This window comes from Pelophylax lessonae (assembly GCF_965119305.1).
Source record: "Pelophylax lessonae genome assembly, chromosome: 4".
NCBI lineage: Eukaryota > Metazoa > Chordata > Amphibia > Anura > Ranidae > Pelophylax > Pelophylax lessonae.
The window spans coordinates 123,408,556-123,424,789 of NC_138771.1; the positions used below are offsets into that span (position 1 = coordinate 123,408,556).

The window sequence follows — 16,234 nt, forward strand, 5'->3', positions numbered from 1 at the left end:
AAATGTCTTGTCCAGCGCTGCCATCTCAGGTGTGGGCAGCTGAAGCCAGAGCGTCCTCTTCGGTGTCCTCTTAGGTGACGTCGGAGTCCCAGAATGCCCTGCTCGTCACTTCCGGTACAGGCGTGTCATCCCTGCACAGTTTCTGGGCATGCCCAGAAGCTGTTCAGCAGGGAATAACGTGCCTGCACGGGAAGTGACGAGCAGGGCCGGTGCAGGCGCATTGACTCCTGGGAGCGGTGACGTTTGGCTCCCAGGAGTCAATGCAAGCAGGAAGAGATGGCGCGGGCCGCGGCCACAGAGGGAGGAAGAGGAAGGAAGGTAAGTACATTTTCTTTAATAACAAGGTAAGTAAATAAAAAAAAAATTGAAATTAACCATTTTTTTTTCAGCTACATTACAGCAAGCGGAAGTCAATTTTGAGGCCGGAACTCCGCTTTAAGTTAATAACATTGATTATTTTGTCGTTCAATAAGTTGATGTTTGTTGTGTATTGGGTGGCGTAGACACAGGCCGGTCAGGGTGCCCATGCTGACCCGTGTCCACAGCCAAAAGTTATTTTACAATAAGCACGTGAGCACCAGAACAAGACCACGGAGCAATGGAAGAAGATGGCCCGGTCTGATGAATCACCTTTTCTTTTACATCATATGAATGTTCAGGTGTGTGTGCGTCTCTTACCTTGGGGAAGAGATGGCAACTGGATGCAGTATGGGAAGAAGGCAAGCTGGCGGAGGCAGTGTGATGATTTGGGCAATGTTCTGCTGGGAAACGTTGGGTCCTACTATTCATGTGAATGTTACTTGACACAAAAACTACCTACCTAAACAATGTTGCCGACCAAGTACACCCCTTCATGGAAACAGTATTCCCTGATGGCAGTGGCCTCTTTCAGAAGGATAAAATGGTACAAGAATGGTTTGAGGAACATGAGTTTGAGGTGTTAATTTGGCCTCCAGTTTCTCCAGATCTCAATCCATCGAGCATCTGTGGGATGTGCTAGGAAAACAAGTCTGATCCATGGAAGCCCGACAACTTACAGGACTTAAAGGATCTGCTACTGGCAGCTTAGTACCGGACAGCAGACCTTCAGAGCTTTTGGCAGCAAAAGGGGGACCTATGCAATATTAGGTGGGTGATCATCAAGTTATGGCTGTTAGGTATATATTTCTGTGACTTTTTTTTATTTATGCAGCTGTAACAGCTTTTAATAGCGTGTCACAACTTATTTGAACTAAAAAATTTTGTATTAAGCACACTTAATGTAAGGTTGGTGTCTAAGATTTTAGCCCTATCTTTCATTCTCTTGCAAATTAGGTTTTTGCAAATAACCAGCACTTTACGATTTCAGATGAAATAGTTGACAAATTCAGTGATGAGTTAACAGGATATCTGACCCACTGCGCAGCCAGATGAGGCTTTGTCCTGTGATATACAATACTCACATCTCGTCACACGATCGTAGCATCGCTGTTTATTCTCTATAGCAAAGCCAACGGTCCTCTGTATAACCACCATGTATCGAGCCTATCAACCAAATTTGCCCACAGCCAACCTTTACTTGCAGGAGAAATGGGACAGAAACAGATATGTAGAACACAGAAAAAGGGTAAGTGCTCTTTTATGAACTTAATACCAGCTGCCATCAACTTCTGTATGCTGCCATTGTCTGATGTCTAGAAGCCATACTGGCTCTGGGGCAAGCATAGTAATGTATGTGCCAGTCTACCTGGAATTGGCTCTGCTTCCAAGACTTGGCAACTGTAGCAGACAGAATGTGAGCCTCGGCTTCTGATAACAGGTGCCCCAATAGATTTCCTTATTCCTTTTACCCATTAATATATGTTGAAAGGTTTTTTACAATATATATTACCCATTCATTCCAGTGCTACAAAAAATAATGATTTGATCCTCTCTGTAAATCAGATGTGAACTCCAGTAACCAATATATTCCATTTACTTAAACCTATGCTATGCCAATAATTCAGTGCTCAGGTCATTTTCTTCAATTGTGCTTTGCTTGCCTCCGTGGCTAATCCCACTTTTGTTTTGGTTGCAACTAATACTGCTTTCAGCTTTCGGTTGAATAATATTGCTATGACTATTTTTTTATATTCCACATGGGAGTAAATGGAGGATTTTGGAATCATTTTGTCTTTCAGTATTGTAGGGATATATTGAAGGTGCAGCTCAGTTCCCAGAGCAAACTATGAAGGTGTGTTTAGCCAGCTCTACATTGTTGCTGATCAGTCCTTTCTTAACCAATATTACAATTGTTATATGTAAGGTAAGAGTCAGAATTAAGGAAGGTCTTTTCTATGAACAATCTTTAATTGGAAAGATCTTTTCATAGACATTAGGTCTTTTACACAGGCATTGAAAATTGGCGGTTGGGCCACGTTTTTACTATTTCCCGACCGCTTATCAACACCACGCAAAATTGTTAAAATAGGGAGCAGATGTACGCACTGCAGTGTTAGTGTTGACTCTTGTTGCGGCAAGGCAAAAATAACTCTGTCTGCAAAGTTCCGCAGGTGTGGGTGCTTTGCAACTGCCTCCGTTCACTTCTATTGGAACACACCATAAATGCTCTGTAAATGCCCCTATGGCATTTACAGCACTTTTGAGCACAGTTGCAAAGCATCAAATGATTCCAAATCAAACCTTTGCCTGATACGACTTGAATGCCTGTGCAACTCATCCGAAATGCTCATCAACTCTTTTGGTGTGCTATTGCGCATTAAAGGCTGCTTTAACCACTTGCCTACTTTGCACTTAAACCCCCTTCCCATCCAGACCAATTTTTAGCTTTCAGTGCTCTCACACTTTGAATGACAATTGCGCGGTCATGCAACACTCAACCCATATAAATTTTTCGTCCTTTTTTTCATAGAAATAGAGCTTTCTTTTGATGGTATTTATTCACCGCTGGGCTTTTTATTTTGTGCGCTATAAATGAAAAAAGACCGCAAATTTAAAAAAAAAACGTTTTTTTTTTTAGTTTCTGTTATAAAATTTTGCAAATTAGTAATTTTTCTTCATAAATTTTGGCCAAAATGTATACTTCTACATATCTTTGGTAAAAATAACCCAAATAAGTGTACATTATTTGGTCTGCGTGAAAGTTAGAGAGTCTACAAGTTATGGTGCTAATCATTGAAAATTGATCACACCTAATGTACTGACAGCCTATCTCACTTCTTGAGACCCTAACAAACCAGGAAAGTACAAATGACCCCCAAATGACCCCTTTTTGGAAAGTAGACATTCCAAGGTATTTAATAAGAGGCATGGTGAGTTTTTTGAAGTTGTCATTTTTTCCCACAATTCTTTGAAAAATTAATTTTTTTTTTTTTTACAAAATTGTCATATTCAACAGGTTATTTCTCTCACATGGCATATGAATACTTACAACTACACCCCAAAACACATTCTGCTCCTCCTCCTGAGTATGGCGATACCACATGTGTGAGACTTTTTTACAGCCTGGCCACATACAGAGGTCCAACATTGAAGTAGCACCTCCAGGCGTTCTCGGAGCATAAAATACACTTTTCATTTCTCAACCACCTATTACACTTTTGAAGGCCCTGGAGCACCAGCACAATGAAAAAGCCCACTAAATGACCCCATTTTGGAAAGCAAACACCCCAACGTATAATCTATGAGGCATAATGAGTCTTTTGAACATGTCATTTTTTTCCAGAATCTTTCGGAAAATGTGGAAAAAAAATGAAAACGCATTTTTTTTACACAAAGTTGTCCATTTATAAGATATTTCCAACACATAGCATGTACATAGCAAAAATGACACCCCAAAATACATTCTGCTACTCCTCCTGAGTATGGCGATACCACATGTGTGAGACTTTTTTACAGCCAGGCCACATACAGAAGTCCAACATTGAAGTAGCACCTCCAGGCGTTCTCGGAGCATAAAATACACTTTTCATTTCTCAACCACCTATTACACTTTTGAAGGCCCTGGAGCACCAGCACAATGAAAAAGCCCACTAAATGACCCCATTTTGTAAAGCAAACACCCCAACGTATAATCTATGAGGCATAATGAGTCTTTTGAACATGTCATTTTTTTCCAGAATCTTTCGGAAAATGTGGAAAAAAAATGAAAACGCATTTTTTTTACACAAAGTTGTCCATTTATAAGATATTTCCAACACATAGCATGTACATAGCAAAAATGACCCCCCAAAATACATTCTGCTACTCCTCCTGAGTATGGCGATACCACATGTGTGAGACTTTTTTACAGCCAGGCCACATACAGAGGTCCAACATTGAAGTAGCACCTCCAGGCGTTCTCGGAGCATAAAATACACTTTTCATTTCTCAACCACCTATTACACTTTTGAAGGCCCTGGAGCACCAGCACAATGAAAAAGCCCACTAAATGACCCCATTTTGGAAAGCAAACACCCCAACGTATATTCTATGAGGCATAATGAGTCTTTTGAACATGTCATTTTTTTCCAGAATCTTTCGGAAAATGTGGAAAAAAAATGAAAACGCATTTTTTTTACACAAAGTTGTCCATTTATAAGATATTTCCAACACATAGCATGTACATAGCAAAAATGACCCCCCAAAATACATTCTGCTACTCCTCCTGAGTATGGCGATACCACATGTGTGAGACTTTTTTACAGCCAGGCCACATACAGAGGTCCAACATTGAAGTAGCACCTCCAGGCGTTCTCGGAGCATAAAATACACTTTTCATTTCTCAACCACCTATTACACTTTTGAAGGCCCTGGAGCACCAGCACAATGAAAAAGCCCACTAAATGACCCCATTTTGGAAAGCAAACACCCCAACGTATATTCTATGAGGCATAATGAGTCTTTTGAACATGTCATTTTTTTCCAGAATCTTTCGGAAAATGTGGAAAAAAAATGAAAACGCATTTTTTTTACACAAAGTTGTCCATTTATAAGATATTTCCAACACATAGCATGTACATAGCAAAAATGACACCCCAAAATACATTCTGCTACTCCTCCTGAGTATGGCGATACCACATGTGTGAGACTTTTACGCAGTCAGGTCACATACAGAGGCCCAACATGCAAAGACACATAGCATGCACATACCATGAATTACCATGAATTACACCCCACAATACATTCTGCTGAGCAAAGGGTAAACAAAAGCTTACCTGTAGTTTTAGAAGCGCAGTTGTCCACAGGAGTTGAGTCCAGGCAGCAGGCAGGGACTTGATCAGCAACAGTGCATGCAATTCTCCAGGCAAGGATACCAGTCCAGTGTCAGTGCATGCGGCAGGCAGAGGCATGATGGCAGTAAGTCCTGCAGGCAGAAGTAGGGCCTCTGTCGGGATAGAATGGGGACAGGGGTAGAGGCTTCTCCCACCCAAATCGCTTTGAAGCCTCCGGGATCCAGACCCTAATCTGAGAAGAAGAAAAACAAAAAAAATTGTTTTCTTCATCCAGAAAAACATTTCTGGTCCCCTCACATATGCGAGACCCCTGTGGTATGAATCCCACTACTTCCAGAGGCAGGCAAAAATCGTGGTCAAACAGTCCAGGGTCAGTTCCAGAGCAGGCAGAGGTAGGTACAAAATCGGCAGGCAAAGGCGTGGTCAAATAACAGTCCAGGGTCAGTTCCAGATCAGGCAGAGGTATGAACAGAATCAGCAGGCAGAAGCATGGTCAAAAAACAGGCCAGGGTCAGTTCCGGAGCAGGCAGACATAGGTACAAAATCAGCAGGCAAAGGCGTCGTTGTATAACAGTCCAGGGTCATTTCAGGAGTATACAGTGGCATAAGGGGTGAAAGCGGAGGACTACGTTTACCATACTAATAATTTAGACAAGTATGGTAACGGCGGAAACAGTCGTCTACACAGAGGCCTGGTTGGGAAGGACACTGGGGACAGTAATAGCGGGTGTCTTTTCGAATTCCTGCCTTGGTACACACCCTACATTTTTTCTGCCGTTTTTGGTCTCTTTGTGTGGGAGGGATTTTACTTGGAAAATGGCGTTCAGACAGTCTGCTTATTACGTCAGATCTAATGTTTTCTGGTGGGCCGTTTGGAAATATGAGGGTTTTGAAGATTTCCTCCAGGTAATAAAGGAAGGGTTGGGGGCTTTCGGTGGATTTGCGGTATAAAATGTAGGAATTGTATATGGCCAAATGAAAAATATAAATTGCTACTTTTTTGTACCAATGATAGGTACGTCTTGTGGGTAGATAGGGTTCCATCATTTGGTCGTTGAAATCCACTCCCCCCATGAATAAGTTGTACTCATGTACACATGTTGGCTTTCGGACTGGGCCATTCCTTCGTCGGGATTCCACATAGTTGTCATTGTGGATCGAAGACAACATGTACACGTCTCTTCTGTCCCTCCACTTCACAGCCAGAACTTCCTCATTTCTCAGACTCGCCGTCTCCCCTCTTCTCAGCTTGGTGTTTACTAGCCTTTGAGGAAAGCCTTTCCGTTTTTTTCGGACCGTGCCACATGCAGGAGTCTTCTTTCTGTGAAGGTTTCGGAACAGGGGCAAACTGGTGTAGAAATTGTCTACGTACAGGTGGTAGCCTTTTTCAAGGAGGGGGTAAATGAGGTCCCAAACGACTTTCCCGCTTGATCCCATGTAGTCCGGACATTCAGGGGGATGCAGCTGGGTGTCCTTCCCTTCGTACACCCTGAAGGCATAGGTGTACCCTGTGGCTCGGTCACATAGTTTGTAAAGCTTCACCCCATAGCGGGCCCGTTTGCTGGGAATGAATTGTTTGATGCCCAGCCTGCCAGTAAATTTCACAAGGGACTCATCCACACATATATTTTGGTCTGGGGTAAATAATTGAGGGAATATTTCTGAAAAATAATTTAGAAGTGGCCGAATTTTGAACAGCTTGTCAAATGCTGGGGAATTTCGGGGAGGGCACTGGGTATTGTCGTTGAAATGTAGGAACCTCATGATCATCAGATACCTGGCCCTGGGCATTACTGCAGAGTAGATGGGCATATGGTAGATTGGTTTGGTTGACCAATATGCTTGCAGTTCGTTTTTTTTATTGAGTCCCATGTTGAGGGTGAGGCCTAAAAATATCTTGAACTCCTCCACCGTTAGGTCTCTCCACTCAAAGGGACGGGAATAAAAAGATGTGGGGTTACTCTGGATAAATTTATGTGCATACAGGTTGCACTGGGCCACAATGGACGTCAGCAGGTCCTCCGTAAAAATTAAACGGAAGTAGTCACTTGGGGCAAATTTCTCAGTGTTGACCTGGACTCCTGGCTGGGCAGTGAAAGGGGGGATGATGGCTTCTCCTGAGTTGGGAGGAAGCCACAGGGGGTTCAGAAGGGCATAGGGAAGGCTGGCGTTGGTCCTAACCCTTTGGGGGCGAGGTGACACCCCACTTGAGCTTGGCCTTTCTTGCCGAGGCACTGTGGTGCTGGTGGATGGCACTGCGGAGCTGGTGGATGGCACTGCGGAGCTGGTGGATGGCACTGCGAAGCTGGTGGATGGCACCGCGGAGCTGGTGGATGGCACTGCCTCCTCCTCACCAGAACGCCTTCGTTTGGCAGGCGGGTAGTATTCCTCCTCGTCGGAGTCGGTCTGCGTCCCGCTGCTAATGACCGGCTCGTAATTTACTTCGGAGTCAGACTCTGACTCCGAAGATTCCGAAGCAGAAAGCTCCCTGTCCATGTCCTCACTGATTAAATTGAAGGCCTCCTCGGCTGAGAAAAAATTTTTTGCCATCGTTGGTGACACTGATGGGCACGGTGACACTGATGAGCACTGGGCGGCACTGATGGGCACACTGGTGGGCACTGGGCACACTTATGAGCACTGGGCGGCACTGATGAGCACTGGGCGGCACTGATGAGCACTGGACGGCACTGATGAGCACTGGGCGGCACTGATGAGCACTGGGCGGCACTGATGGGCACACTGGTGGGCACTGGGCACACTTATGAGCACTGGGCGGCACTGATGAGCACTGGGTGGCACTGATGAGCACTGGACGGCACTGATGAGCACTGGGCGGCACTGATGAGCACTGGACGGCACTGATGAGCACTGGACGGCACTGATGAGCACTGGGCGGCACTGATGAGCACTGGACGGCACTGATGAGCACTGGGCGGCACTGATGAGCACTGGGCTGCACTGATGAGCACTGGACGGCACTGATGAGCACTGGGCGACACTGATGAGCACTGGGCGGGCACTGATGGGCACTGGGCGGCACTGATGAGCACTGGGCGGCACTGATGGGCACACTGGTGGGCACTGGGCACACTTATGAGCACTGGGCGGCACTGATGAGCACTGGACGGCACTGATGAGCACTGGGCGGCACTGATGAGCACTGGGCGGCACTGATGGGCACACTGGTGGGCACTAGGCACACTTATGAGCACTGGGCGGCACTGATGAGCACTGGGCGGCACTGATGAGCACTGGACGGCACTGATGAGCACTGGGCGGCACTGATGAGCACTGGGCGGCACTGATGAGCACTGGACGGCACTGATGAGCACTGGGCGACACTGATGAGCACTGGGCGGGCACTGATGGGCACACTGGTGGGCACTGGGCGGCACTGATGAGCACTGGGCGGCAGTGATGAGCACTGGGCGGCACTGATGAGCACTGGGCAGGCACTGATGGGCACAGGTGGGCACACTGGTGGGCACTGGTGGGCACACTGGTGGGCACTGGTGGGCACACTGGTGGGCACTGATGAGACTGGGCACACTGATGGCACACTGATGGCACACTGGTGGGAACACTGGTGGGCACACTGGTGGGCACACTGGTGGGCACTGGTGGGCACTGGTGGGCACTGGTGATCACTGGTGGGCAATGGTGGGCACTTTTTTTACACTTACGATCTCTCCTCTCCTCACACTGCAGTCTGTGTGTGAGAAGGGAGAGCTGGCAATGAGTGATGATCTCAAATGTTACTACCGAGGCAATGACAGATGATCTCATATGTTTACATTTGAGATCATCTCTCATTGGATGCCTCGATCGTGACGAATGGCCGCTGTGATTGGCCATTCGTCACGATCTGTGATTGGCTGTGTCCAAGGGACACGGCCAACACAGATTATCCCCGGTGCGCGCTCGCGGGAGCGCGCGGGGAGTCTGTTACTACCGAGGCAATGACAGATGATCTCATATGTTTACATATGAGATCATCTCTCATTGGATTCCTCGATCGTGACGAATGGCCGCTGTGATTGGCCATTCGTCTCGATCTGTGATTGGCTGTGTCCAAGGGACACGGCCAACACAGCTTCTGCCCGATGCGCGCTCGCGGGAGCGCGCGGCGGGCGTGTTTATGGGAGGCCGTTTAAAAACGGCCTCCCGAAAATTCAAGTCCGCGCTGCAGCCGTATATAGGCTGTAGCGCGGATGTGAGAAGGTTAAAATCCAATGGTGAAAGAGTCCTAACAATCTCTTATGTGAAAACAGACAATATTTGGTGCTAGATGATAATTAAATGAGGCTTCCATGTACAGAAAATATGTATGTGTATTCTGTGCAAACTTAATTCTAAACTAACTTTTTTTTTTTTTTTTTGCCTGTGTCCCATTGGGAAGATTTACTCTTGTCTTTATGTCTCATAGTAACTACAATAAGTGGGAAAAATCTCCCCAATTGAGGGTAAGGCCCTTTCACATGGGCGGTTGTTCTGCCACTGGTAAAAGGATGTTTTGTTATTTTGAAATTCCAACACTCCTGGCACAAAGATTATTCACATTTGTACATTGCGTTTGGCTGCATTAGTAAATTATTGCCTTTTGTATAGCAACTGTTTACTTACTTTTTCTTTGTACTGTACTGCGATTAACGGTGTTTATTTACAGGTAGCTGCGGTACATTACTCCTTGATGCTGTCAACTAAATTTTTTCTTAAATGCACAAAGCCGTATGGTATGAAAATGTTGCTAAACGCAGGCTGTGAATGGGGCCATATGAATGCATTGTCTGAATTTAGCTGTGGTAAATAAGTTTCTCTATCCGCAGCTAAAAGCGGAAATTTAACCGCTCGTGTGAAAGTGGCCTGAGTCATGATAGTTGACACAGGAACAAAGATTGGGGTCTTTGCCCTTTATTTCTGTTCCAGTCACATCTCTAAAATTTTCTGTTTTGGTGACATCAACTCCAAGGACAAAATATGAGAGTAAATCTCCCAACAGGGCTCAAAGACAGTACTAAAGACCTGACAGAGAGTCTTACCCTTTCTTACTTTATCCAGAAATAGAAAAACAAACTTTTAGTTGGAGTTCCACTTTGAGGGGCAGCAAAAAAGGCATGTAAAAATTTTTTTGTAGCACCCTCCTAGGTAGGTGCTAGGAAAAGCATAACTGTGGCCCTGTCTGCTTATCAGGGGGGCCCGATCTGTTAGCTAATCCGTCACATGCCTCCAGGTGTGACCTGTTGAGTCTGGGGAATCTCCCCACTATATCCAATGAGGGATCTTGTTGGGCAGTGGAGGAAACCTAGTCAATATCACACCAGGGCTTATGACTGTCCCAGTGGGCGGGGTTTGCCGCAGTGCACCCTGGGATTTGAAATAAATCTGTGGGTAGCATGTGACAGAGGGTCTTTTGGCGGGAGCATCAGTCCCAGGAGGAGGTGACAGCTGTCTCTCCTCCTGAAAAAACGTGAAGGTGTTCCAGGCAGTCGGGCTAGGGACCGGAGGTTGAGCTGGGCTGCAAGGGATCCAGAGTTGCTGACCGAGTGGAGCTGCTCGGAAGAGATCTTCAGGAAAAACAGTATTGTGAGTACTCAAGATCTGCCCAGGGGTCTACCTAGGAGAGGGGACCACTCCAGAGAGGTCAAAGGGGATCCAGGAGCCAGCTAACCAGGAGTGCACAGTAAAGGAGGTGCCAAGTAGTTAAACCCTGAAGTTGGGGAGTAAAAGGGGGCGCCAGGAAGGGCCCTGAAGTGTTCAGTAATACAGTTTGCTTCAAAGTCAGCTACCTCAGGAAGGAGTATCTTGGGGAGCTTAAAGGGACTTTTCCTACGGTCAGAGGTGAAGTTCTAGTAACTGGCCTTGCTGAGGGCAGCATCAGTCAGCGTTAACCACCATCAGTCAGCGTTAACCAGCATCAGAGAAGCGCTAAATAGCACCAAGTAGCATCATTCAGTGCCCCTGCCTAATTGTGCATAGTTCAGTTGTTGGAGTATCCCACCTCTCCCTTCTCCCATCCAAGTTCTTAAATAAACCCTAAAAACCAAAGAAACTGGACTGGTTCTTGACTGAGGTGCTCACACTTGAAAACATGTCTGAAAGTACTGTTGTTGCTAGTGGTAACCCAGGGGGACCCACACTCAGCCGCTACCTTGGGAGTAGGGCTACATGTTAAAAACATTTCTAGCTCTGAATGTTATTTTAACCAATTGCCTACTCGGCACTTATACCCCCTTCCTGACCAGGCCAATTTTCAGCTTTCAGTGCTCTCACAGTATGAATGACAATTACTCAGTCATGCAACACTGCACTTTTGGTCCTTTTTTCCACACAGATAGAGCTTTTTTTGGTGATATTTAGTCACCACTGGGTTTTTTAGTTCTTGCGCTATAAATTTAAAAAAGACAGAAAATTTTGCAAAAAAAAATGCGTTTTTCTTAGTTTCTGTTATAAAATTTTGCAGTTTATTATTTATCATAAATTTTGCCCAAAAATTATACTGCTACATATCTTAGGTAGAAATAACCCAAATCAGCATATATTATTTGGTCTTCGTGAAGGTTATAGAGTCTACAAGCTATGGTGCCAATCATTGAATATTGATCACACCTGATGTACTGACAGCCATCTCATTTCTTTCAATTTGCATGTCAAATTGGAGCCAATTGCTGGCAATTGCACCGTCCGAATAAACGCCAACGTTTTTGAACTTGTAATTTTTCCCACAGTTCTTTGCAAAATTAAGATTTTTTTTCACAAAATTGTCATATTAACAGGTTATTTCTCTCAAAAGGCATATCCATACTTGCAACTACACCCCAAAAGACATTCTGCTACTACTCCTGGGTATGGTGATACCACACATGTGAGACTTTTTCACAGCCCAGCCACATAGAGAGGCCCAACATGCAGGGAGCACTGTCAGGTGTTCTAGCGACATACAGTGCATCCGGAAAGTGCTAACAGCGCTTTGCTTTTTCCACATTTTGTTATGTTACAGCCTCATTTTAAAATGGATTAAATTCATTATTTTCCTTAAAATTCTACAAACAATACCCCATATTGACAACATGAAAGAAATTTGTTTGAAATCTTTGCAAATTTTTTAAAAATAAAAAATGAATAAAATCCCATGTACATAAGTATTCACAGCCTTTGCTCAATACTTTGATTAAGCACCTTTGGCACTAATTACTGCCTCAAGTCTTTTTGAGTATGATACTACAAGCTTGGCACATCTATTTTTGTGCAGTTTCTCCCATTCTTCTTTGCAGGACCTCTCAAGCTCCCTCAGGTTGAATGGGGAGCGTCGGTGCACAGCCATTTTCAGATCTCTCCAAAATTGTTCCATTGGGTTAAAGTCTGGGCTCTGGCTGAGCCACTCGAGGACATTCACAGAGTTGTCATGTGGCCACTCCTTTTTTACCTTGGCTATGTTCTTAGGGTCGTTTTCCTGTTGGAAGATGAACATTCACCCCCACCTAAGGTCCAGAGCGCTGTGGAGCAGGTTTTCATCAAGGATGTCTCTGTACTGTACAGTGCTGCATTCATCTTTCCCTCAATCCTGACTAGTCTCCCACTTCCTGCCACTGAAAAACATCCCTACAGCATAATGCTGCCACCACCGGACTTCGCTGTAGGGATGGTATTGGCCAAGTGATGAGCGGTTCCTGGTTTCCTCCAGACATGACGCTTGCCATTCAGGCAAAAGAGTTAAATCTTTGTTTAATCAGACCAGAGAATTCTGTTTCTCATAGTCTGAGAGTCCTGTCAGAGGGTTCTTGGTCACCTCCCTGACTAAGGCCCTTGTTTCCTGATCGCTTAGTTTGGCCGGTTGGCTTGACGTGTCCCAGAAGATTGCAGGGAGGCGGCCCAAGCAGAAGTGGGAGTAGGTACCTGTTAAATCTAGGTACCCACTCCCCACCAAAAAGGGATTACCTAGTAATTACCAAATGTGGCATGTCAGGTGGTCAGGAGGCCTTAAAGCAGAAGTTCCACTTTTGGATGGAACTCTGCTTTAAGTATGCATACATTTTGTAGGGTTCACATTGTAAAATACATTAATACATTAGTACAATGTATTTATGAGTTTTATCAGAATATTATAACATACAATGCAGGCCTGTACTAAATCCTCACTTCCAATATTCCCCTGTACTGGTACCAAAGATGAAACTGTTTGTGGGGAATCAAATGTTATTCTATAGCTTTAAAAAAAAAAGAAAATTGGATAGCAACTGATTCTAATGTTCATATATATAAAGTAAGCAAAAGTTTCCGTTTGAGAGCTTCTAGCTCTCTTACATATGCGTGACTAGGGTCATACATTATGCAGGCTCTCAGTTTGTTTGTTATTGGATGCTACTTTGTAAATGACAGTGGTCAATATGATAAGCTGTCTACAATTTCAAATTTAAATCAGGGACACCAGCACATGCAGAACACAAAACATGGTGCAGTCTGTGTTCTTCATAACACAACCATATACTCACGATCATATACTCTGTAAAGCATTCTGTTCCATTGCTTGCCTTTATAGAGCCATTTATGGGCGGCCTACTGCTCACTTAGGCTACATGCACATAGGTGCATTTGCCTGTGCAGTTTAAATATGCTGTATATTTTTGGTGCCCAGCATGTGCTAGTGCTGCATACAACTGTCCATAGATGTGAATAGGTGAAGGCGGCTGTACGCAGAGTAGAGTAAAGGAGAACATGCGCATAGCAATGTTCATTTTGACGTTAAATTTCAATTTAGTTTTAGTCAAAGTCATTTGACGAAAATGCCATTTTTATTTAAGTTGTGTTGTCATCTGAACTGTTCTAGTTTTAGTCGTATTTTAGTTAACTAAAATATCCAGTTAATTTTAGTTGACTAAAATCTAATGGGTTTAGATAAATTGTAATGCATTATTTAAGCATTTCTCTAGATTTTCCAAACTCATTATATACTTCTAGAGCAGGCATGTCCAACCTGCGGCCCGGGGGCAGCATGCGGCCCAGAACCACAGGCAATGCGGCCCACTGCCCCCTGACAATTTTTATTTTTTTTTGCTGAGGAAGGAAGTTGGGTCGGGGGCACGGCCACAGCGGCTTCCAACTAACTGTAGGCAGAGGCTGCCTTGGAAGGGATCATACTCTAGTTGTGGTAAATTAGTGCTGGGGGGGGGGGTGCCAGGCGTGGCAGCGCGGGAAGGGGGCAGCGGCGTTTTATTACTTATATACCTTAACTATATAATATAAATTTTATAGGAGGCCCAAGAAAATTTCTCTACACGCAATGTGGCCCAGAGAAGCCAAAAGGTTGGACACCCATGTTCTAGAGTAAAAATCTAATAACATGTAGTGGGAATTCGGAAATAAATGCAAGTGAGGGAGTGCACAGGGCAGAGAAGTGGTCTAGGGAGGCTGTTATCTTATACAGTGCTAAGCACTGCTACCTTGCTGGGAGGGAAAACACTCTCCATGTGGTTTGCAGGGCATTGTTCCAGAACTCCTAGGCAGCAGGCAGACAGAGGGAGCCTGTGTCTCTCAGCCAATACAGCTTGTCAGGGGGCTGGGGCTTTAACAGACAGGCGGAGCTCCGAGGAAAGCAGAAGTTCCGGACAAGTGGGGGAAAGTCCCTCCCTCACATTTTCGTTCTGTTTTTGTTCATTGTTTTTGTTCAAATTTTATTTTTGTTTAGTTTTCATCACTGAAAACATGCAGCTGAAGAAATTTATGATGAAAAGATTTTCGTTGACGAAACTAACACTGGCGCATAGATGCAGTGTCCCTAACACAATTGTATATTTTGGACATTACATCTGTGCACATGTACTACTTTTCACTAATAGTGACGCATAACTACATACAGCCACCTTCACCCATTCATGCCTACGGGTGGCTGTAAGCAGCTCTATGGCGTATCGGGCACAAGAAATATGCAGCGTATTTACACTGCATGGGAAAATGCATCCATGTACATGAAGCCTTACTCTGTTTGCCCATCTGTCAGTGTCAAAAAGCAGTATTTTCTTCTAGACGTCATGAGCAATCATACCCTAACAATGGAACATGACTACTGCCCCAATTATCCTTGACCATGATGAGAACTATGTCAGATTCTGCAGATGGAAGAACTGGTCTCACACAGCCACAATAGTCCTAAATCTTTTTTAGACAAATCTAATCCTTGGATACTAGTTATGAGAACAGAAGAATTCAAGACTTTGCCCTGAGCCCAAACTAAAGATGGGAAGGAAAGTTTGAATCCAGATCTGAGTAGACCTCTGCTGTTCTTTCTCTACAATCTTTTTACATATCAAACAACAACAAAGAAAAAAACCCAGCTCAACCTACCAGTCAGCCTGCAGTAAAATAAATTGTCCTGTCAGTTCACGTTAAAAACAAGGGTTTCATTTGCACATATTTGCAAATACAATGTATTAAAGTATTTGTTCACCAATGACAGAAGTCTGCCAAGCAAAATAGGTGAGTTGGAGGCTTTGGTGCATGAATAGAAATAGGATTTAGTTGGAATTGCTGAATCTTGGCTTCATTCTTCACACGACTGGGCTATAAATATTCCTGGCTCTGCCTTCTTTTGGAGAGACAGGATAAAACGGAGGGGTGGTGGTGTCTGTCTCTATGTGAGAAGTGATCCCAAAGCAAGTGTGAAAGAGGACCTAGTTGATGGAGAATGTGATGAGGCTGAAATATTATGGGTGGAACTGGACATTGGTGTGCATAGTACAAAAGTAATCATTGGAGTTTGTTATAGGCCACCCAGTGTTAATGAGGAGGTGGAGACTCCTTGCACAGATAGAAAGGGCTGCAAGGGCTAGGACAGTGATAATAATGGGGGATTTTAACTAGCCAGAAATCGAAAGTATAAAAACGAAGGAACACTATCATTGTTTAAATGTTACAAAGAATATAACAGAATATGTAAAATCAAGGCTGCAAAAATTCAAAACGAATGACAGATTGCAAAAGATAGAAGAACAAACCTCAAAAAATTATATATTAATAGTAAAAAGTTCAGATCTAAGCATGTAGGC

General features: G+C 44.4%; 1 protein-coding gene across 1 annotated transcript in view; it reads left to right on the forward strand.

The window, feature by feature from the left end:
• Window positions 1–1,513: 1,513 nt before the first annotated feature.
• LOC309552547 (uncharacterized protein) overlaps window positions 1,514–16,234 on the forward strand; it is a gene marked incomplete at its 5' end in the record, with an annotated part of 33,460 nt that continues 18,739 nt past the window's right edge. Inside the window, one exon of the mRNA XM_082253502.1 lies at window positions 1,514–1,606. Within this exon, the coding sequence (XP_082109628.1) occupies window positions 1,514–1,606 (93 nt within the window). The remainder of the gene's footprint in view (window positions 1,607–16,234) is intronic.